The sequence below is a fragment of the Podarcis cretensis genome, assembly GCF_951804945.1.
Source record: "Podarcis cretensis genome assembly, chromosome: 12".
Classification (NCBI taxonomy): domain Eukaryota; kingdom Metazoa; phylum Chordata; class Lepidosauria; order Squamata; family Lacertidae; genus Podarcis; species Podarcis cretensis.
Window position 1 is genome coordinate 1,823,420 of NC_137181.1, and position 23,966 is coordinate 1,847,385.

At 46.0% G+C, this 23,966-nt stretch overlaps 1 protein-coding gene across 1 annotated transcript; it reads left to right on the forward strand.

The window, feature by feature from the left end:
• The first annotated feature begins 828 nt into the window (after positions 1 to 828).
• On the forward strand, positions 829 to 23,623 carry LOC307199715 (GTPase IMAP family member 8-like). The gene is made up of 7 exons (XM_079947693.1): positions 829 to 983; positions 2,616 to 2,640; positions 3,624 to 4,417; positions 9,423 to 9,489; positions 11,292 to 11,746; positions 20,820 to 20,844; positions 22,424 to 23,623. The coding sequence occupies exons 2-7, from the start codon at positions 2,622 to 2,624 to the stop codon at positions 23,251 to 23,253; spliced, it is 2,190 nt and encodes a 729-aa protein (XP_079803819.1). The 5' UTR covers positions 829 to 983; positions 2,616 to 2,621; the 3' UTR covers positions 23,254 to 23,623.
• The last annotated feature ends 343 nt before the right edge of the window (positions 23,624 to 23,966 follow it).

Sequence of the window (23,966 nt, forward strand, 5' to 3'; positions counted from 1 at the left end):
AAAAGCTCCAAAGCCATTGACAAGAGTCAAATACAATCCTTAAGGGGATGGAGGGGGCCCTGTGGGCGATGCCGAGCAACATCATGATGTCATGCGTGTGATGCTGTGTGATGCTGCATGACATCATGCATGCGACATTGCTCAACACCTTGAATCTTCTGTCTTCTTTGGCGATCCCTCGTAGCCGAGTAAGATTGTCTTCCATAAACACAGTTTTAACAGTGACTGTGGAGGCCAATTCTGGATCCACACGTCCTTCCACAGTAGGGACATTGGATTCTGGGTGGGAGTGGATCACGGCATGGATTTGCCAATCGTGCCTTCCTCTTAGCACGTTTCTCCCTTTTGTCCTGAGTTCGAGCATCTTCAAAGCCCAGGACACCTTTGGTCAAGGCTGTTCTCCAACTGGAGCGCTTGCCAGCCAGTGTTCCCCAGTTGTTGGTGTTTATACTACATTTTTAAAGATTTGCCTTGAGCCTTTGAACCTCTTTTGTTGACCACCAGCGATACACTTTGTGAGAACACCCTGAATATTAGGAGACTCGTCCCCCTCAGCCCCTGCCAGGCATCATTCTGTGCACTTCTCAGTATAGTATGGTGCTGATGATGTCAAGCTTGCAAGTTCGATGGGGCAGCTGCATATTCCTGGATTGCAGGGGGGTTGGACTAGATGACGCTCGGGCCCCTTCCAACTCTATAATTCTCTGACTCTGCGACCCTCTCGGGCGCTCGCCTTTTCTCTAAGCTGAAAAGCTCCAGAAGGTGCCACCCACCGCCCAAACCAGCTGCTGGTTCTCCAGGCAGCCACTGGGGGGAATTCTTGTCCTGCTCCTTCCAAGCCGAAGGGGACCTAATTCAGCTGCTACTTTCATTTTCCCTTCGGAGAAGCAGCTCGTCTCTCGCTCCCGTTCGCTGCAGGAAAACTCAAAGCGGCGTGGAAGACGACGCGGGCCGAGGAAGGATCTGCAGAAGCAGCTGAGGAGGTGAGGTCTGCCGTCTGGGAAGGGCAGAGTGGGGGAGAGATGAGAGGAGGGAGAGAAGGACCTGGTTGCAAAGGGAGCCCCTGCTGCAAGAGGACCCGGGAGACGCCCCTTGTCTCGCTTCCAGCCCTGGCCAGCCTCTCCGCGCTCCTGGGCGCACCTTCCTCGCTCAGAAGCAGCTCCCTTCAATATGCCCAGACATACCAGGCTGGGCCCCTGCCCTCAAGCGTCCTAGGGAGGCAGCAGCTGTGTTTAGCCTGTTGCAACAAAAGGCAAGGAAGGATCCCTGTGGAGGATCCTTAAAGGCTGATCGACCAACTGTGGCTTAAGAGTGCGCCCGAACTGGAGCTTCTCTTCCACAACAAACAGGAACAGGGCAGCTGCAGGATTGTGTTTGTCAGGGACACTGTACTCCTTCTGGAGCTTGCTGAAATTATTCCTTGCCCTCCCCAACGTTTTTCCGATGAAAATAGGGACCTCCTGTTCCATAATAATACTGTATTAATAATTTTATTATTTGTACCCATCTAACTAGGTGGCCCCAGACACTCAGGGAGGCTTCCAACATGTATATAAAAGCATAACCAAACATTAAACAGCTTCCCTATCCAGATGTCCTCTAAGTCTAAAGGTTGTCTGGTTACTTATCTCCTTGGCTCATGGGTTCCGTAAGTCCAGGCCCTCCAACATTTCTCCCATGATCATAGGGACATCCTAAGCCTGGATGTCTCTGTTGGTTAGAGCCAAGGTTGCAGGCTTGATCCCCGTTTGGGGCAGCTGGATATTCCTGCCTTACAGGGGGTTGGACTAGATGACTCTCGTGGTCCCTTCCAACTCCCCAATTCTATGAGTCTATTATTCTAAGGAAAAGTGGGACGTTCTGGGGTCAAATCTGAAACCGGAGGGGCTTGTGTAAATCTGGGACTGTCCCTGGAACATAGGGACACTTGGAAGGCCTGTTAATCTTGTTTAGACAAGCCTATTCAGATGCTTAGAAAGCTGGCGAGACTTTTAATCTGTTTTTAGCTCTTGTCATTTTAACTTTTTAACTCAGCTTTTAAGTCATTGTTAATTCTTCTTAATGGTGATTTTATCTTTTGGCAAAATGCTTTGAGGTTCTTCTCTTTTTTTTACAATCAAGGGGTGCATATTTTTATGAAATGAATAAATTAAGCAAACACTCCACCAGAATATAAATTTTATTATTTGAACCCCACACTTCTGACTGGGTTGCCCCAGCTACTCTGGGCAGCTACCGACAGATCTAAACACATAGATAAAACAGCAAATGTTAAGAACTTCCTGATACAGTAATATAAAGTCATGTGCTCTTCAGGGTGAGGAGGGGTGTTCTTCTGCTTGCAATACGTGAAAATAATAGTTGAAATTAATAATAATAAAGTTTTTAATTGAATTCTGTTGAAGTGCCACCTGAGGAAAGAGCCACAGTGTTTGGGCACAGTTCAGTGGGCATTTCCTTTCTCATTGCTTGCAAAATATTCTGAACATTTTTATGTCTGAAATGTGCTGTTTCTCTTTTGAGATACCACATGGCTGAACTAGGGGTGGGGTGCTGGGTTTGCAGATGGAAGGCTGCCTGAGAATATCATCTTGATTTCTTGCCATTTTTTTCAGGGGAAGATGGACTGGACCAGAGGAGGTAAGGAAGGGTTCCAGTGACCCAGAGGCAGATTGACTGCTTGGGGTGGGGTGGATTATTCCAGATCCATTTCGCAGGAGTTTTTCACGGCACCCCCAATGACGTTTATTTTATTTATTTGCAGAAAAAATATTGTTATACCAATGTGTAATATTTTGGGATTTGGGGAGGTGGGAGGTGCCTGGCTGGGATGCCATCCTGATGCACATCTGCAGGAATCTAGAAAGATGCCCTCGGCTGCATCAGGCCACTGGTTCGCCCGGCTCATTCTTGCCTGCACTGACCAGAGCTGGGAAAAGGAACTAGCACTTGTTCAAATTGAAGATGCATATCATAAATCCCTGCATATTTTACAAAAAACTTAAACCATTCAGTATTCCATTATTGCATCCATCAAAACTTATTTACACTGCTGAATTTATCAGGTGTACACAAACATTTCCCAATCTATTCTTCTGCTTTTATTTATACATGTGTACACTTTACATAAGGGACGCGGGTGGCGCTGTGGGTTAAACCACAGAGCCTAGGACTTGCCAATCAGAAGATTGGCGGTTTGAAACCCCGCGACGGGGTGAGCTCCCGTTGCTCGGTCCCTGCTCCTGCCAACCTAGCTGTTCAAAAGCACGTCAAAGTGCAAGTAGATAAATAGGTACCGCTCCGGCGGGAAGATAAACGGCGTTTCCGTGCGCTGCTCTGGTTTGCCAGAAGCGGCTTAGTCCTGCTGGCCACATGACCCGGAAGCTGTACGCCGGCTCTCTTGGGCAATAAAGCAAAATGAGCGTCGCAACCCCAGAGTCGGTCATGACTGGACCTAATGGTCAGGGGTCCCTTTACCTTACACTTTACATATGCATTCAGTCTCTCTGAGGATCAGAAAACAATATAATTCTCAACAATCACATATTAAGAGGGATCCCACCAGAAGTGGTTGCTCTGATATTTTTGCTGACCAGCTCTTTGCTGTCTTTCAAAACCCGCAGGAAATAGGGGAGAACTGAGGATCGTCCTTGTGGGCAAGACTGGAGGCGGCAAAAGCGCCACAGCAAACAGCATCCTTGGCCAGAAGCTCTTTGATTCGAAACTTCAGGCCAGGACAACCACCTTGTCCTGCCAAAGGGCGTCCTGCACTTGGAGAGGCCATCCTGTGTCCGTGATTGACACAGCGGATATTTTGGGCACCAGAGATTGCGATGAAAGGCTGGACCAGGAGACCAAGAGCTGCCTTGACCTCTCTCAGCCTGGCCCTCATGCGCTCGTGTTTGTGACCCAAGTGGGCCGCTTCACCTCAGAGGACGAGGAGGCAGCCCAGCGAGTCCGGGAGATGTTTGGGACGGAGGCCATGAAGCACACCATCCTCTTGTTCACCCGCAAAGAAGCCTTAGAAGGCGACTCCTTGCGGGATTACGTGATGCAGTCAGATAACGAGGCTGTCCGGAAGCTGGTCCAAGAATGCGGGGGGCGCTTCTGCGCTTTTAATAACAGGGCGGCATTAGGAGAACGGGAGGACCAGGTCTCCGAGCTGATGGAGATGGTCCTGGAGATGGTCCAGGGGAATGCAAGGCCATACCTGGAGACGCCCATCATGGAGGCAGCGCTTGGATCTTACATCTGCAGGAAAAGGGCCAAGGGAGAGGGGGAAGGGAAAGCTCACAAGGGTTTCAGCTACCCAAAAATATTTCTTGCCATATGTGTGTGTGGTGCAGGGCTTTACCTGTTACTTTACCATTGTAATCGTTTCTCTCAATATCTCCCGTTTAGCAAAGCTGGGGATTTTTAAAGCCAGCCCACCAGCTTCTTATGAGGTGTCAGGAGAAAAACAAATAAACTAATGAACAAACCGGATTGTCTGGGTGCAATGTCGTAATAATCACATGCTTATTATTTTATTTGTCATTGTATCAGTTGCAATGCCCCTGTGACTCTGGACAAATAGGAACAACAGAGCATGTGCTTCTCCAGTGCCTATATTACAGAGACATTAGTATCAGCCTCCTCTCCCCATTACACCATAAGTACCCCAAGGTGCACAGGACAATTTTATACCTCCCTGCTGCTGTCAGATCCCAACCCTGCTACAACATACGATGTTGCCAGGTTCTGCACAGCAGCGCTCAAGATCCATCGGATGATGACCTGCACCACAAACTAGATTTAATGAACACTCACATCATAGTGCTCTCTAAACTGATAGTTGTAGTCTTTTATATACTAATCTTTTATGCTCCTCCACATCCATTTAATGCTCCTAACCCCTCTTTTAGTTTCTTATAGTCTTTTAGATATACCTTCTCTTTTAATACTTTTTAGCTTTCCAAAACGTTTTACAGATTCTAAATGATTGCACCCCACCCTACTTATTCTTGTCTATGGCCGTAATAAAGATTTGATTGATTGATTGATTGATTGATGATGTATTGCATCAGTTCATTCCATTTCTGAATCACACATCAAACCAATTGAACAGGACAAACATAATAATAAAAGCACATATAAAACTATTCCACGTACGCAGACAAGGAAACAAACTCACATATCTTATCAAAGCCAGTACTAGGGCTGGGTGGTAATATTGTCCGGAAGTGGTTTGAAGTCCGTATCGTGATATCGGTTTCATAATATTTGACCTGGCAGTTTATCGCAAGTCATGATGCGTGTGTGCTATGCAGAAATCACAATGTGGAGAAAACCGTGAAGCCAGTCAGTGCCTCTACACAGCTCCATCCATCCATCAGACATTGTGATATATCGGTATATCATGGTGTTTAGCTGCTGATATATGGCCGTGTTGAAAACCAGATATCTGTTCACATCTATAGCTCCATCCTTATTTCAGACATCGTGATAAATAAATATATTGCAGTGTTTAGCTGGTGATGCATTGCAATGATGAAAACCAGATATTGCCATGCCCTAGCAAGTACAGATCAAAATCCCCACTTGTTGATGGGAAGGATTCTGATCTGGGTGGCAAACCATAATTATTCCCACTTAACAAATAGGTGACTGGGGCTGACTGCATACAGTATATTTAAGTTGCATGATTCCCCACAGAGAATTCTGGGAACTGGAGTCTGTGAAGGGTGTCTGGGATAGTTGCTCTCTGAGAGGTGAACTACAGTTCCCAGGATTCCTTGAAGGAAGTCATGTGCTCTTACTGTTCTTTCAATGTGTGATGCTGACCACTGACTGAGTTAAGTCCAAAACAAGCATGAATGAGTGTCCATAAAGAAATTTTGAAAAGAGGAAGAAAAATGGTTTGGGGAGGGGTGTGTGGCGTTCGTACGGAGCCCCTGGTCATCTCATGGACTATTGACCCGTACACCACTAATCCGCTGCCACCAACCAGGTCCTCCCTGGTAAAATCACTTCAGTCTCAGTCAGCTTTTCAATTCATAAAGAAGAGTGTATTTTTTTTCAGACTTAAAACAAAACTATTACAGCATTACAAACAGTGTTCCTCTTTACTTTCTTTTATGTTCCTCTCTCTATCTCTGCTACCACCCCACACTCACGGACCAACTGCCCTGTCTCTCTATTACCAACTGCCTTTCCCAACCAGCCCACCCATGAAACCCAACCAACTACCCACCCACAACTCCCAACGAACTCCTCCCAGAACTCTTCTCAGAACTCCTTTATAGTCCCACTGACTCCACCCCCCTGGGTCCTGTCTGTGCAACCTATTTAACAATTTCCCCTCCAGCACTCTCTCATACATGGTAATGTCACAGGGGGTATTCAGAAGACAGAGAAGCCGGTGTTTAACCCTTTGCCTGCACACAATTTCCCCTCTCTAAATTCTCCTGATGACAAACCAACATAGTGTTCATAGCGCCAAAGTCATGAATTCAATACCCTTACGGCAACTTGCAGATTCCTGCATTGCAGAGGGTTAAACTGGATGGTGCTTGGGATCATCTCAGGATCAGTTCTATGATTCTAACCTTAAGCCATAAAATACAGAAATATTCCTTTAAAATACAAAAAGCATTTCATTCTGCCTTGCTTTTAAAGTGACAGAGGAGAAAGAGCAGCTTTTTCCTGAGACAAGCCTCTCCTGCAAGTCTGTTTGCCAGACTTGAGATAAGAAAGGGCTTATCAGTTCTGAAGCAGCAAAGCAGTTACTCTCTGGAAAGTAGCTCAGCTCCGATCTGACCTGCAGTTTAGGGAGCATTTTGCAAATGTGAATGTCCACAAGCAGTGCTGGATTTACGTATAAGCTGAAGAAGCTATAGCTTAGGGCCCCATTCTCTTGGGGTCCCCTAAAAAATGTAAAGGGGAAAAAATGGTACATTTCCAAAATAAAGGTAAAGGTAAAGGGACCCCTGACCATTAGGTCCAGTCGTGACTGACTCTGGTGTTGTGGCGCTCATCTCGCTTTACTGAAGAAGAAGAAGAGTTTGGATTTGATATCCCGCCTTTCACTCCCCTTCAGGAGTCTCAAAGGGGCTAACATTCTCCTTTCCCTTCCTCCCCCACAACAAACACTCTGTGAGGTGAGTGGGGCTGAGAGACTTCAAGGAAGTGTGACTGGCCCAAGGTCACCCAGCAGCTGCATGTGGAGGAGCGAGACGCTAACCTGGTTCACCAGATTATGAGTCCACTGCTCTTAACCACTACACCACACTGGCTCTGTACTCTGTACTGGCCGAGGGAGCCGGCGTACGGCTTCCGGGTCATGTGGCCAGCATGATGAAGCCGCTTCTGGCGAACCAGAGCAGCGCATGGAAACACAGTTTACCTTCCCGCCAGAGCGGTACCTATTTATCTACTTCGACTTTGACGTGCTTTCGAACTGCTAGGTTGGCAGGAGCAGGGACCAGGCAACGGGAGCTCACCCCGTTGCGGGGATTCAAACCGCCGACCTTCTGATTGGCAAGTCCTAAGCTCTGTGGTTTAGACCACAGCGCCACCCGTGTCCCTTCTCATTTCCAAAATAGAAGATAAAAAACAATTACTTTGATATAGTGCATACTGTATTTTGTGATGTGCAAATGGCTTGAGATACTTATGACGTCCATAAATGACCATATAGCATATATTCAACACACAAAAAAACAGCGACAATTTGTTGTTGACAAAGGACAGCTGGACATCTAAAGGGCCCCATTCCCTTCAGGAGCTGAGGGCCTCATCAAACCTCAATCCGGCCCTGGACACAAGTTCTAATGAGAGAGGGAAACTTTTCTGTCTCATTTCTCTGTCCACGTGCCATGATGTGCAGGATTGGGCTCTCTGCCACTTGCAGTCTCCCTCTCCCCCCGGAGTTGCTTGCAAAGCCTTTTCCCTTCCAACCTGCTGCTGTCTTGGACAGCCAGGGGGCGTCCCCTGCTCTGCTTCAGGAAACCGAATTTATTCTGCCCTGTGAACTTTCATTTTCAGCTCCGAGCGAACGTTCGTCTCACAAGCTGAACGATTTCAGGGAGAGCGGAGGAAGGAGCAGCATACAGAGCAGAAATAGGAAAAATCCACAGATGAAGAGAGAATTATTGTGATCTCCAAAAAGGTAGGAGGAAGTGAAGGAAGCCGCAGGTGGGGGGGGGGGCAAAGGAGTCCAAACCGATTAGTTTTTTCATGGTGCAATTTTGTACGTGTCGGCTCAGAACTGAGCCCAATGGGATGTTTAGGACTGAAACTCAAGGGCAAAGCATTTCTGCATGAAGAAATCAAAATAGGCATTCGGAATCTGCTGGCTGTAGCCATCCCAGGGGGCGTTTGCGTGACGACAGGATGAAACCTGGCTCACGAAATGTTTGCCCGGGAAAAGATGAGGGTTGATGATGCCTTGTTGAGGGGACTTTATGCGAGGATGGGGACAGGGGAGGAATTTAGTTCACATTTACTATTGAGCCTACATAATTTGCACTTTCTGAAATAAGATGGAAACTGAAACACAGCCAACCTTCGCGATTCACACTTTCCTGAATTTTGTGATGCACTTCTCCAGCCAAACAATGTATATGAAAATGCAAAAAGCAGGGGGAAGTGTGGAATAAAATACACATATTACTTTAAAAACAAAATAAAAAATCCATGTATTATGTTGGGGGAAATTGCTTGCAAGAATGTGTACATACAAAAATGTTTTTTAGGAGAGATTTGCACTAAATGCTGGTGAATTTGCATGAGGTTTGTTTTATTTTTTAATGCAGATTGCTGCACAAATTTAGAGAGCTGTATTTGTCAAAATGAGAAACTGAGTGAATTGATTTGAGGCAGGGCTTAGCCTCAGAACCTGTTTTGAGGGCCACAACTCTGCCCAGAAAAAAATTAAGTAATTGCATATAGAACAAGGAAACAAAAACCAAGATTAAGAGTGGATTCATGGCCAAAATATTTTAAAATTATTTGAAGAATTTGTGGTAGGAACAGTTTTGCTCTAGTTCCTGATGGCACTGAGTTTTACCCTCAGGCTCAGCTGACTAAGCACAGGAACTGATTCCATCTCTTGACACATATAAAAGCCTTTTTTGCCTGAGAATGATATCCCTGAAGTCTGACAGAGTCATGGCACACCAACTGCACAATTGTAGAAATGTCTGGATTGGTATCCCTTTAATGGGTGTGTGGTCTTTTGAATTTGTAAAACATTTCCTCTTCATGTGTGTCATGCTGGTGGTTTTCGTTCTGTAAATCTGCACATCAGTGGAAATAAAGAAATAAGTGGGATTTTACTGGGATTTAAAATAAAAATAAAAATGTATGGACTGCAAAAATAAAAGTCTGCCACAGAAAGTAGCTTGCAATCGTTCGTACAGCCGTAACTCTGTCATTTGCAGGGAGAAGAGACCGGGGCGGGTGAGTCGGTGGCAGTGAGATATGGCAAAGCAGTCAGGATCCACCAAGGTAAGTGGGAACAAAGGAGCCATTTAGAAGATATCCGGATCCTGGCCAGCTAAAAGAGTCCAGCTCTCCTCCCAGCTCTCTTGCAGGACAGAGGAAGTAGCTTTTGCAGTCCCAGTTTGGTCCTCGTGATGCTAATGGAGGAGGAGCTTTTGTCAATTGTCACTTCAGCGATAAGGAAAAATCCTGGGGTGAGGATTTACTCCGCTGCCTGGCTAGTTGGGGTGCCACTCCCCGCGGATCACCCTGGTCAGCAGGAGGAGGAGTCTCCAGCCAAGTTAAATAAGCAAAACAGTGACCAGTAAACTTGATCTTTATTTGTTGCAACAAGGTTCAAACACACGGAGAATAGGAACCCCGAGCTTGGGGTTGCGTGAACTTTTAAGACCTTCCGCCCCTTCCCATAATACATTTCCAGATACATCACAAATAGGTCACAAAGTAGGAGTGTTTGGCATGTAGAAACATGAGCCCATCACCCACTCCTGTCAATAACCCCAGTTCCTGACACATTTTAACTACCCTCTCCCCCAAGGAACACAGGCCCCACAAATTTACAATAATCCTCTCTCAAGTTTGCACTTTTGAGGACCCGTGTCCCGGGGTGTTGGGTTTGCTGACCGAAGGCTGTTTGTATCTAACCTGTTATGTTGCAACAAACATTCCAGCGGCAGAAGTGGTGGCTCAGATTGCATCGGAAAGAAGACAACGCACAAGATTCTGGTAAGTGTTCCCCCATTGAGTTTAACATCCTGCTGCACAGGATAGGGAATATCATAGAGGACTGCCGTGTGTCCTCTTTTTCCAGTAAAGGGACCCCTGACCGTTAGGTCCAGTCGTGGCCGACTCTGGGGTTGCGGCGCTCATCTCGCTTTATTGGCCGAGGGAGCCAGCGTACAGCTTCCGGGTCATGTGGCCAGCATGACTAAGCCACTTCTGGTGAACCAGAGCAGCGCACGGAAACGCCTTTTACCTTCCCGCCGGAGTGGTACCTATTTATCTACTTGCACTTTGACGTGCTTTCGAACTGCCAGGTTGGCAGGAGCAGGGACTGAGCAACAAGAGCTCACCCCGTCACGGGGATTCGAACCGCCGACCTTCTGATCGGCAACTCCTAGGCTCAGTGGTTTAACCCACAGCACCACCTTTTCCCCATCTTTTTCCAGTAGAAGTCAGCAAATGTGTCCTCTTTTTTGCTCCTCAAAATATGTTTGTGTGTGTGTTTATTCCATATACAGTGGTACCTTGGGTTAAGTACTTAATTCGTTCCGGAGGTCCGTACTTAACCTGAAACTGTTCTTAACCTGAAGCACCACTTTAGCTAATGGGGCCTCCTGCCGCTGCCGCGCCGCGGGAGAACAATTTCTGTTCTCATCCTGAGGTACCACAGTACCTGAAAATACACTGTAAACAATTAAAAACATTAGCAGGACTACAATAACACTTGCAATGTGAAAAAGACTATGGTTAAAATTCGAGTTATATAGATAAATAGAGAACGGTATGAGATGCAGAATAAAATGTTGTTTGTGGACGCCACGGAGGGGAGGAGGGAGGTCAGAGAATTCAGAGAATTCAATATTTCATTATTGTATTCTAAGTTTGAATGTCAAATCATAAATGTAAAATTAATTTAGAATATATTTTTTTAAAAAAAGAAAAGGGACGGGTAGTAAGGGGGGACTCCCCCCCTTATGTGTAACAGATCCCCAGGGGATCCACTGCAAGAATGTGGTTGGTCAAGGGAGCCGTGGGCTCGAAAAAGTTGAAGAGCACTGCTCTAACGTGATCTTTCTAATTCACAGGGGACAAGGAAGAATCAAAACTGTGTATCGTCCTTCTTGGCAAGGCCGGTGTGGGGAAAAGTGCCACAGGGAACACCCTCCTCGGACGGGAGAAATTTCACTCGGCTTTTTCAGCTAAGCCAACAACTCAGAACGTCCAGAAGGAGAGTGGGGAATTTAAGGGCCATAAGTTTTCTGTGATTGACACGCCCGCTGTCTCTAGTTCAAAATCTCTCAAACAGCACAAGCGAGAGATCAAAAAACTCTGCAAGTCCAGTCCTTACGTTCTGGTCTTTGTGATCAGTGTGGGCCGTTTCACTCCGGAAGACAAGAAAACTGCTAAAAAAGTCAAGAAGGTGTTTAGGAAGAAGTTTGGGAAGCGCATGCTTGTCTTGTTCACCCACAAAGAGGATTTGAAAGGTGAATCCTTGGAGAAATATGTGGAGAAGTCCGAAAACAAGGCGCTCCTGAAACTGGTTAAGAAATGTGGCAATTGCTACTTTGCTTTGAATAACAAGGCAGCTGGAGAAGAGAAGGAGGAGGCCTCCAAGCTGCTGATGGAAAAGCTCTGGGACAGATCAAGGCCCTGCAAAGAAAAAGGGAAAGAGGGGGGAAGGGGAAAGAATTGAAGGCTGCTCTTATATCCTCTAGTTCATAGTGTTTCATTTCTTTCTAAAATATGTGGGGCTTCCCTTGTGCCTAATCTGGAAGTTGCAATGAGTGCAGGATGCCACCATTGTTGACAGGAGGGTGCTTGTCAGCCTTGGACACCTGGGCCGATTTGCTGCCAGGCCAAGTTCAAGGTGTTGCTCTCAGGATATTAAGTCCTTAACAGTTTGGGAGCAGTTTAGTCCTGAGATCGCCTGATCCCACATGTGGTCTCTGGATGCTTCGATTGGCAGAATGGGCACAGTTACAGGTGCCACATAATATCTGCTCTGCATTGGTCAGAAATGTTTCTTTCAGTGTGGAGGCACCAACACTCCCTGCATATCAACATCAGGCAGGCAACTTTGCTCTTTTTTGCTGCCTGCAAAAAACATTTTTGTTTAGACAAGGCTACTCACATATTTAGAATACTGATAAGTTTGTAGTTTGTCGCTGGTTTTAATTTGTGGATAATCCTGTTGTTTTATTCATTTTGCAAATTGCTTTGAGGTTTTCTACAATCAAGAGGTAAAGGAATTTTATGAAAATAATAACATAATTGTCTGCTGTTTCCTAAACCGCATGTAGGAATGGATACATCAGTCCACTTCCGTTCTCTCAGTTTCTCATGTTTCCTGTCTTAAACTCTCTGGAAATGCATTATTTTTATTTTTGAACCATTATGAAAGTTTAGCCGTATTTTTGTGTCAATTTCTCCTAACAAACACCTTTGTAAATTACGTACATACTTTTGCAAGACACTGTTCCTAATAAAATGCACCTTTGCATGTCATTTTCACAGTTATATGCATTCTTGTGAACTTCAGCTAGAGAACTGCATCATGAGATTCCACAAAGGGAGGATTTTAGATATTGATTGTTTCATTTTGCTTTGGAAAGTGGAAATTTACTATTTCCACCTTTCAAAGGAAGCTGGATCAAATTTCTCCTGCATCCCTCATTCCACTTCCTTGTTCTTCAGACCCTTTAATCTGTCTGGTATTTGTAGGGCAGCCCCATGGGAAATCCTATTGAACTCAGTGGGACTTACTTCTGAGTAAACATGGTTCGGCTTGCAGTGTGAAGCTGCCTAGTCTTTACCCAGTTACCTGGGAGTAAGCACCATTGAATACCATGGGATTTACTTATGAGTAGACGGCGCAAGACTCCATTTTCAATTAAGGAATAAACACTCCCAGTGTTTCCTGAGAAATGGCTGGCCACTGAAGCATTGCAATTATAGAATGGAAAGTAGATTGGTGACCTTTTCCTTCAAAATTATAGGAGGGGCTTTGTGCACCACCATCACCATTTCCTCCATTTGGTGCAGGAATTTTATTTTCAGGATAAGCAGGAGTCCATTTTGCGCCTACACACACCACTTTTAATTGTTCTCCGGTACTTCGAGGGGAGGAAAAAGGAAAACCGGGGCATTCCAGGATCAAATCAGAAACTGGGATGGCTTATGCAATTCCTGGGCTGTCCCTGGAAAACAGGGGCTCTTTCAGAACATGTATTCTCCCACCTCATGGTCGGACTATCCCTGATTGAGATTTCAGAAGGCTCTCCCTGCTCAGGAGGACAAGGAAGGCAGAGAAAGCTGCAGGGAAACTATGGGAGTAAACAGCAAAAGCGAAAGCGAAATCTATGTGCTGTGGACCATTTCTGAGAATTTGCACCATTACAAATAATACCCTGCCTTGTGTGGGAAACCCCAATAGGCAGGTAGAACATTCTGTTTTTCATATCAGTGGTTTCTATCTTCTGCTCGACCTTGAATGCAAAACATCATAGCAGTTTCTCTCCTCTTTGCACAGCAGCGCAGCAGAGATCTCGCAGTTTCATCCCACATGTTATGTTTTGTTTATGCCGCACAAAAACCTTATTTCACATGCATATATCTGGAGTGTGTTACAGGAATTTATGTAAACATTGGGGGCAGGCGGGGTGTTTGACCTCCAGCAGACATCATACACACACACACACCAACTACCAAACTCAACACAATCACTCCTGCAAATGTCCCCACAAAACACTTCATCACAGTTTTTCCCTATCTCTATTCAAAGGGCCTCCGCTGCACATTACCGAATGCAACGATTCACTGATAAATATATCTACATACTGGCTCACTGGGAAAACCTTAGAAAGGCATATAAAATCGCTCCTGTCTCGATTTGTGCCATTCCAACTTTGTTCTGTTCAGGGAAGGAATAGCTATCAAGGGGGGAGTCTGGGATGTGGGCAACCATAATCCCTGAAACCTGGGATCACGTACTGAGCAGCCTCTTGCACAAGAATCATAGAGTTGGAAGAGACCACAAGGGCCATCGAGTCCAACAAGAGATACTCCCTGGCATCCTGGCAAATGGGTGCCAGGCAGGTAGTCATCTCATGCACAATAGCCAACCATCCAAGAATGGATTGTGCTCCCGGGTCAGGACAAAGAAGTGTCATTACCTGACCTGGAAACCCAGGAACTTGTCAATACTTCCTTTGTATCACTCGATGGGGGTAAGGTGGAGGGCAAGAGAGGGTTGGGGGCAGAACCTGATGGACGAGTTTCTGCCAGAGACCCCTCCCCATTTGTGACATATGTGTGATGTATCTAAGATGTGTGCATGATACTTCACCAAAGGAGTGTTTATGGGGGAAAGTGTGGGATGTGAAACACAACTACAACATTCCTAGAGTGAACATGTTTACACATTATTTAGTATAATTCGGTCTTTAACGTCCCTTGAAGGACAGCCAAATTTAAATAACAATCTGACACACAGCTGTGAGGCATTTGCGAGCTTTTTTGCGGAGAAGGTCCTGTTGCTCCGCCATGACCTCCCTGCCAATTTGGATACAATAAAGGAACTGGAAGCCCCTCGACTGTCCTCGGGTCCAGTATTGGACCACTTTGACCGGCTATCTCCAGCCGACGTGGACAGACTCCTCCGAGCTGGAAAGCCCACCACCTGTCCTCTTGACCCGTGCCCGTCATGGCTGATTAGAGCGTGTCCAGACGAGGTGCGGCCCCCCCTGGGGGATATCATCAATTTGTCCCTTGGCACCGGGATATTCCCAGGGGAACTGAAGGAGGCAGTGGTGCGTCCGCTCTTAAAGAAAACATCATTAGATCCCTTAGATCTATCCAATTACTGCCCAGTTTCGAATCTTCCATTCCTGGGTAAGGTGATTGAGAGAGCGGTTGCTGAACAGCTTAGTGGGTTTCTGGATGAAACATCGGCTCTGGATCCATTCCAGTCCGGCTTCCGCGCTGGTCATGGGACCAAGACGGCTCTGGTCGCCCTAACAGATGATCTCCGCAGGCAGCTGGATCAAGGCGGGTCGGGGCTGCTGATTCTTCTAGATCTGTCAGCAGCCTTTGACATGGTCGATCACGAACTTCTGGACCACCGCCTTGCCGACGTGGGGATCCAGGGCACTGTCCTTCAATGGCTGCGCCCGTTTCTCTCTGGTCGGGGACAGAGGGTGGCGCTTGGGGGGGAATTGTCATCGCGCCACTCCTTGGTGTGTGGAGTGCCTCAGGGTGCGATACTCTCCCCAACGCTTTTTAACATCTTTATGCGCCCCCTCGCCCAGCTTGTCCGGAGTTTTGGGCTGGGTTGCCATCAGTATGCCTATGACACCCAATTCTATCTGTTGATGGATGGCCATCCTGACTCGGCCCCAGACACACTGACCAGATGTCTGGAAGCTGTGGCTGGATGGTTACGTGGGAGCCGGTTGAAGTTAAATCCTTCGAAGACAGAGGTCCTCTGGCTAGGGCAGGACGATATGGGATTGAGGGGGCAACTCCCATCTCTTGCGCGGGTTGCAATTAGTGTCAGCACCGTCCATCAAGAGTTTGGGTGTAATCTTCGATACCTCCCTCTCTATGGAGGCGCAAATTACAGCTACAACAAAGGCAGCATTTTTTCATCTCCACCAAGCTAAGCAGTTGGCTCCTTACCTCTCTCGCCCTGACCTAGCCACTGTGATCCACGCGACGGTCACCTCCAGACTGGCTAATTGTAACTCGCTCTACGTGGGGCTGCCCTTGAGACTGACCCAGAAACTCCAGCGGGTGCAGAATGCCGCTGCGAGACTCCTTATGGGGTCTTCGCTGCGAGATCACATTCATCCGGTACTATACCAGCTGCACTGGCTCCCGGTGGAGTACAGGATCAGCTTTAAGGTGCTGGTTTTAACCTTTAAAGCCCTATGCGGCCTAGGACCCTCGTACCTACGGGACCGCCTCTCCTGGTATGCCCCACAGAGGAATCTACGGTTTGCAAATAAAAACATCCTGAAGGTCCCAGGCCACAGAGAGGTTAGGCTGGCCTCAACTAGAGCCAGGGCTTTCTCGGCTATGGCTCCAATCTGGTGGAACGCTCTGTCACAAGAGACTAGGGCCCTGCGGGACTTGACATCTTTCCGCAGGGCCTGCAAAACAGAGCTGTTCCACCAGGCCTTTGGTCAGGGCGCAGCCTGACCCCCTCCTCTGGCAATCTGCACAGAATTTTGCTTATTGGTTGCCATCAATTTGATTTTAATTAATTTTTATAATGAAATGTTTTTAGAATCGTTGGATTGCTTGATTGTTGTTAGCCGCCCTGAGCCCGGCTTTGGCTGGGGAGGGCGGGATATAAATTATTATTATTATTATTATTATTATTATTGGGAGGAATGTTTGTCCAGCCAGCAGGTAAACTTCCTGTTTCCTTCTGGGCTGGGACAGACTTCCTCTGCATGTGACCGGAGGTGGGCGTGGCCTCACCTGTGCAGGTAACGAGAAAAGCACAGGGCAGGGCAGGGCAGCCATCTCTCTCTCTTTGGCTACATGCATCGAAGAAGCAACATCTGCTTAGCCAAAGATGCTCTCTTGGCCTCCAGCCAAGAGAGGACAAAGGGACTGTCTCCTTATGAGATAGTTTCCAGATGTATGTTACTTCTCTAAGCTAGGTCTGCCTTCTGGGATCATATTGTGAACAGAATGATGTGTGAGTAAACTCTTTTTATACTTTTGTAGAAGACTGTGTCGTGTCTTATCTTTTATGAGGGAATAAGGGGAAAATACCAGAACAGTTATTATAGAGGCTTTAGTGAGCCATAGCAACCACATCCGCTGTGACTTTAAAAGGGAGGATGTTACTCTGCTAAATTGTGAACTTGTTAACACAAGTTGGAAAGGCTATAATCAGACAATATATCCTCTCCTGCAACCATGAACATTCCCACAAAAAGAAAACTAATGAAAGTGGAAGCATCCCTTTGTTCGGGGCTTTTTCCTGCTTCTGCCGTGTGGCGGGCGGAAGTCCTGTTGCAGCAGTCTTTTGAATAAAAGATCAAGCCAACCGGCTGCTGTTTTGCTCCTCATTTTTTGGCTGGTGTCTTTGTTTGGCAATCCAAGTGAGCCCAGGGATTTCCCTATAGGAAGTGTAGCGTGTGCACTGCGATTGCAGGAAAAGTGTGTTTAGAAGCATGTCTGACCTACAGGCATGATAGTGCCAAGTGCATCAGAGGTGCTTTAAATGTATGCTTTGGAAGTGGCAAATGGTTCTCTGTTCTTCCTTCCATTGCCAAATAAGGTTGCTATCGTTTCTCAGTCACTTGATGGTTGTTCTAAACTTAGGGTGGATTAGAAGTAAAATCTGTAGAAGGACTTTAATTTTAATTGCCGTATTTTTCCGTCTATAAGACGCCCCCATGTATAAGACGACCCCTATTTTTTGAGCCCCAAATTAAGAAATAAATATTTTAAACATTCCATGTATAAGACGATCCACAATTTTAAACTTTAAAAAAATGGGGGAAAATATAGTCTTATACAGAGAATAATATGGTAAGGTTATTCTCCCCAGTTGGGGGCAGTTTATTATATTCCACCATTCTAGCACAGGGGTCGGGAACTTGAGCTTGCAGCTACACAATCTGCAAAATGCCAGGAAAAAGAAAGAGGCTCTGAAGGCAAATCTTCTGATTCCATGATAATGGGGGCCACAATGGTCTCTGAGCTTGTGCAGAGTGCCTTGCTTCCCTGATGGGCAGCTGCTGCCTGCACCCCTTTAAAACTTCAGGTTCGGAATAAGGGACACAAAGACAGTGAGAGTCAAGGTCGTGGAGGGAAACGCCGGGACCAAAATAGCTGCAAAGAAACACGAACAAAAATGTTGAAATGTCTGTAACTTCCTTTGCAGCAGAACTTAGCAGCATTAACCCTCATGATTGCTTTTGTGCGGGCAAAAACTTTTTCTTTAAGCCAACGGCTTTTTCTGGCAGGCTGTGGGTGGAGTTTGGGCCATTTCTCACTGGAGGAGAACATAGTTTACTGCAGCCTGTCTTTCCTTTCCAGCTTGGAGCCAACAGCAGCCGCCTCCTCTGCTCCTTCTGTCTGCACTTCAGGAAAAGAATGTCGTCCAAGAACGTCCAGAAGTAGGAAAGATCTGGAGGAGCCACACCTGTGATCTCCAAAGAGGTAGGTGGGAAGGGGTGAAGAGGACAGGGTCAAAACCGGAGACGTTTTTCAAGGAGGCTCTCTCCTAAGAAAGAACCAGGGTCTGTTGCAGCAAAAACAGGAAGGAATGTTCCAACACCTTCAAGACTCTCAAGTTTCTTCTTCTGCAACAACACCTGTGCAATTATAAAAATATTAAGAGCTTTTTTTTTTAAAGAAATGTTTTATTTATACTTTCCAAATTTATACATTTCATTAATTTCACAATCATTTTAGCATTTCAAAGTTTGGCTTCCTTCCCCCTCTTTCTGCAGTTCCTTAAATTTATTTTTTAATATCTTCTGCATATTCATTTAATTTGCTCATTTAATTATCTACTTTAAATATAAACACTTATGGAACTGCAGGTTCTTACAATAATCTTGCCAATGGTCTTATCTGTTTGCAATTTATCTGTAAATATTCAATAAACCATTTCCGTTCTTTTATAAAAAGTTTGTTATCTTGATTTCTTATTCTTCCGGTAAGTTTCACGTTTTCTGTATATTCCATAAGTTTTTGTTTCCATTATTCTTTTTCTGGGAATTCTGCTTCTTTCCATTTAGGAGCAAGAAATATTCTTGCTGCTGTAGTAGCATACATGTATAAATTTCTATACAATTTAGGTAGTTCTGTCCCTATAATTCCCAGAAGAAAAGCTTCTGGGTTTCCCCGCCCCCCAAGGTTATTTTAAGCATCCTTTTCAACTCATTATATATCATTTCCCAGTAAGCTTATTAATATTAAAAATATTAAGAGCTTTAAGGCTGGTGGCAGTGACACTCACAACCCAGATGTGGGTTATCCCCGAAAGACATAAAGACATAAAGATGAAAGACATAAATTTATACGGAATTATAAAGGCTGATGGGGAAAATCCGACACCAGCCTGACCAAGTCTTCCAGAGAGAATGGAGTAAATTTGTTCAATATATAGACAGTAACTGCAAACATATAAAGGCACTAGCAGGACTGAGAAAAATCATGCAGCGTTTATTGAAAGGAACTTTCTACTTGTGTATTAAGCTTAGAATAAGTTAGATTAGATGGAGAATCTAGAAGGTATAAATGTGTGGAATTAGGATGTGTTTTATAAAAAACCAGGCGATGGAACAAGCAGCTGAATGGAGCTAAAAACATATAAATGGAGATATGATGTTATAAAAATGTTAAAAATGGAAAATCAATAAAAATATTCTATAAATACATAAGACTTAAATGTATTCGACCGTGAACGCTGCAATCCAACCGCACTTACCTGGGAAGAAGCCCCACTGGGTTCAGTAGGACGTGCTCCTGTGCAGACTTGGGGAAGGTTGCACTTGGAATTGCAATTCAGCAATTCTGTTGAGTTTATCAAGCCCTGCACTGGGTTGATGTATCATCATAGAGGTTGCACCCACGCCCTGCCTTCGGCTCACGGGGGAGGCTGGCTTTCAAGCAAATGACTAACTTGCATTGTTTGCAGGAACAAATCCTGGAAGACTGTCACCTTGAAGCAAGAAAATTGCCACGGGAGAAAACATGTCACGTGAACCATTGCTGAAAACCTCAGAGGTAAGCCCCAAGAAAGGGTGGGCAATTTGCTCTTGGGTCATTTAACAGAAAGGAGAGTAGAAAGGTAATTCATAGAATCATAGAACTGTAGAGTTGGAAGGGGACCCAGGGGTCATCTAGTCCAGCCCCCTGAAATTCAGGAAACACAGCTAAAGAATCACTGACAGATGGACACCCAAACCTCTGCTTTAAAATCCCCAAGGAAGGAGAGTCCACAACTGCTGACCTGCTCTTACTGTCAGAAAGGTTTTCCTGGTGTTTAGTCAGAATCTGCTTTCTCATAACTTGAAGCCATGGGTTCGAGTCCCGCCCTCCAGAGCAGGAGAAAACTGGTGATTGGTGGTGGCAGCCGGCTGGAGACTGGCATTGGCGATTGGGGGTGTGATTGGTGTCTGCGTCAAGGCCTGCTAACGATCGGCTGCAGCAACTGAGCGATTGATTAGCGGCAGTGGCGATGCTTGCGTGCAATTGTGTATGGTTTTGTGTAGTGTGCAGGGGGGCTTATGGCAGTGAGCGTGCAGACCATTGGTGGCTGTGGCAATCCCCCCCCCCATTTTTTGTCGCAGTCCCCCCAAAAAGGGGTCATCTTATACAAGGGGGCGTGTTATACACGGAAAAATACAGCATCTCTGTTTCTCAGGGTCTGTGCACTTTGCAAAAAGTGAGGCCTCAGAGCACGGAGAAGATTCAGGGGGGTTGTTCTTAAAGAAGAGCAGTCGGTGGTTTAATAATAATAATAATAATAATAATAATAATAATAGATTTAAAAGCATTTCTCAACGAGCATCAAATTAGTGTTCAAGTTTGCAAATCGAAGGCTGCTCTGGACTAACCTTAAACTATCACAAATATTTCAGGCAGATGAAGATTCCGTCGGAGAAGGTAAGAAAGAAGGCAAGACATCACATTTTGAGGGAGAAATCTACATTAGCTACTGTCCCACAAACATTATTTATCCCTTCCTCCATTTTTAATGGTTCCAGTTGAAACCGCACCAGTATTCCCAGCTCTCCCCTTCCTGAAGGTTACAGGAAGCAGACGATTCCCTGGTTAAAACAGCTTCTCTGGCTACCCATCATTTTCCGGGCAAAATTCAAGGACCTTTAAAGCCCTTTACAGCTTAGGTCCAAGCTATCTGAAAGACTGTATTCCCTCATATGAACCAGCTTGGATTTTGAATGATACCAACTGTACGAATGTCATGATCTACAGGAATAAACCATCTGGAAAATTCAGATTGTCACCCCTGTTTGCAGCCTGGCAAATTCTTATGGGAGAGGACAGTCCTTCAGATAACCTGGGTCTAAGCTGTACTTGGCTCAATCAGCACAGTTTTCCTTCCACTGCAGTCCAGCTTCCAACAAAAACTACCTGATTCGTCTTGCTATCCACCATGGCCAAATTTAACATGCTAAATTTCCCCATATGAACGGGCCCAGTTCCTGCAATCATCCTTTGAGATCCTTCTTTGTGCGCCTCCTCCTCGAGAAGTCTGGAGGGTGGCAACACATGAACAGGGCCTTTTCTACAGTGGCTCCCCATTTGTTGAATACTCTCCCCGGGAGGCCTGCCTTGTGCCTTCATTGCAGATCCTTTAGGTACCAAGAGAAAAAGTTTCTCTTCAGCCAGGCCTTGGGCTGATTAACTTTCTATGGCCTTTTAAATGTGTTTGTGGGAACGGGGTTATTGGTTTGTTTTTGTCCTTGTTTCATTATGTTTTTAGTTTTCTCGTTTCGTATTTTTATGATGTGAGACACCCTGTACTTTTTGGATGAAGGGTGACATACAAATTTAATAAATAATAATAACCAGGGCATTTTTTCAGCTGGAGCTCAGCTGAGGTACCTCTCAGGTGGGTTAGTGTTACAGAACAAGGGAGAAGTTTTTGGTGAGCTCCAGCACACTCTTTTTTCTACAAAAATAGCACGGATCATAATGGATGTTGTGATTAATTACACAATACCACACCGTTCATTTCAACACAAAGGCCACTAATTTTAAGGGAATGGAAATACAGTGGAACCTCGGTTGTCGAACACCTCCGTAGTCCGGGTTTTGAATGTTGGGAACCCGGAAGTAACTGCTCCAGTTTTCGAATGATTTTTGGAAGCCGAACATGCTTCCTTTTTGAGTTTCCCTATTGTACTGAGGCTTCCCTACTGAGTTTTTGGTTTTCAAACGTTTTGGAAACATTCTTCCGGAACTGATTACATTCGAAAACCAAGGTACCACTGTATCATCAGACAAGCAGCAGAAGCGAACCCCCATCCTATTCTCCTGCCTGATTATCATCCCAAACAACAAACAGGTGAGCTGCTGCCATTTTCACCCCCTCTGCTTCACTGGATGGCAGTGAGGTGTTGCCTTGAATATCAGAAAAGGGTTGACTTTCCCCTGGAGATAACTTTAACCCTTTGGTTGCTGATCTCCTGTTCTCTAACATCTCCTCCATTGCTCACAGGAGAAGACAGAGAACTGAGGATAATCCTCGTCGGTAAAACAGGCTGTGGGAAAAGTGCCACGGGAAACACCATCCTTGGCCGGAAAGAATTTGTGTCGGCGCTTAGGCCAGGAACAACAACTGTGACCTGCCAAAGAGGCCAGGGGACCTGGAATGGCAGGACTGTCTTGGTGGTGGACACAGCAGATATTTTGAGCTCAGGTGCCTTCAGTGATGAAGAATTAGCAGCCGAGATCATCCGCGGCATTGAGCTGTCCAGGCCTGGTCCCCACGCTCTGGTTTTTGTGACTCAGGTGGGCCGTTTCACAGCAGAAGACGAGGCGGCAGCGATGCAAGTCCAGGATGTCTTTGGCTTGGAGGCCACCAAGCACATGGTGGTCTTGTTCACCCGCAAAGAAGATTTAGGTGGAGGCTCCTTGCGGGATTATGTGGGGTGGTCAGAGAACAAGGCCGTCAAGGAGCTGATGGAGAAATGTGGCCGCCGCTTCTGCGCTTTCAATAACAGGGCAGAAGGGGAAGAGAGGGAGGAGCAGGTCTCCGAGCTGATGGACATGATCCACGACATGGTTCAGGAGAACGGAGGAGGCTATTACATCAACGAGCTGTACTTGGAGCCCGACATAACCAATGCAGATCTCAGGAGTTACATGATAGGAAACAGATGGGCCAGGCAAAGAGCAGAGCAAGTTTCTGGCAGGAGGCAGAATGTACCGCGTCTCGTGGCAGATTGGTTGTTGGTCGCTACGGGAATTGCAATTGGGTGCGCTTTGCTGGGGTACATTATTTGGCGTGTGTTTTCTTACTTTCAAGTTGGGTCATCTGCCTCCTAAAATAGCTCATATTGGTCTTTCATACCCTCTCCAGCTGTTTTTGGCCTACAACTCCCATCATCCCTAGCTAGCAAGACCGGTGGTCAGGGATGATGGGAACTGTAGTCCAAAAAACAGCTGGAGACCCGCATTTGGGAAACCCTGGGATAGAATGTCAGACCAGGAAATCCCTGACTGCTCAGGGTTCAGATCCCCACCACTCAGCCATGAATCTCACTGGGTGACCTCAGGCCAATCCCTCACTCTCAGCTTAGCCTACCTCACAGGGTTGTTGTGAAGATAAAATGGGGAGGGAGAGAATTATGAACTCCTTGGAGGAAAAGGTGGGATATAAATGTAATTAATAAAGAAATAAACTCTTGTGTGGCAAGACGAGCAACCTAACTTAACTTGGAAGGTTAGAGTTCAATGAGAGGCAGTAGTGGTTCGAATGTCAGGCTCAGAGCTGGGAGAGCTGGGTTCGGATCCCTGCCACTCAGCCATGAAGCTCACTGGGTGCTCTGAGTGCCATAGGTTCACCACCACTGCTCTAGAGCAATTGCCTTCAATGGCTTGAAATAAGAACCAAGAGTACCCACTATTTAAAAACGTGACCAGGAAATGGGGGTGGGGGGGTTGTGCAGAGAGGGGGCTGCTATCCGTGAAAGGCTCTGGCTGCCTTTCTGGAAAATGCTCTGGCCATGTCAAGTTGATTTCCCAAGGCGGGCTGGCTT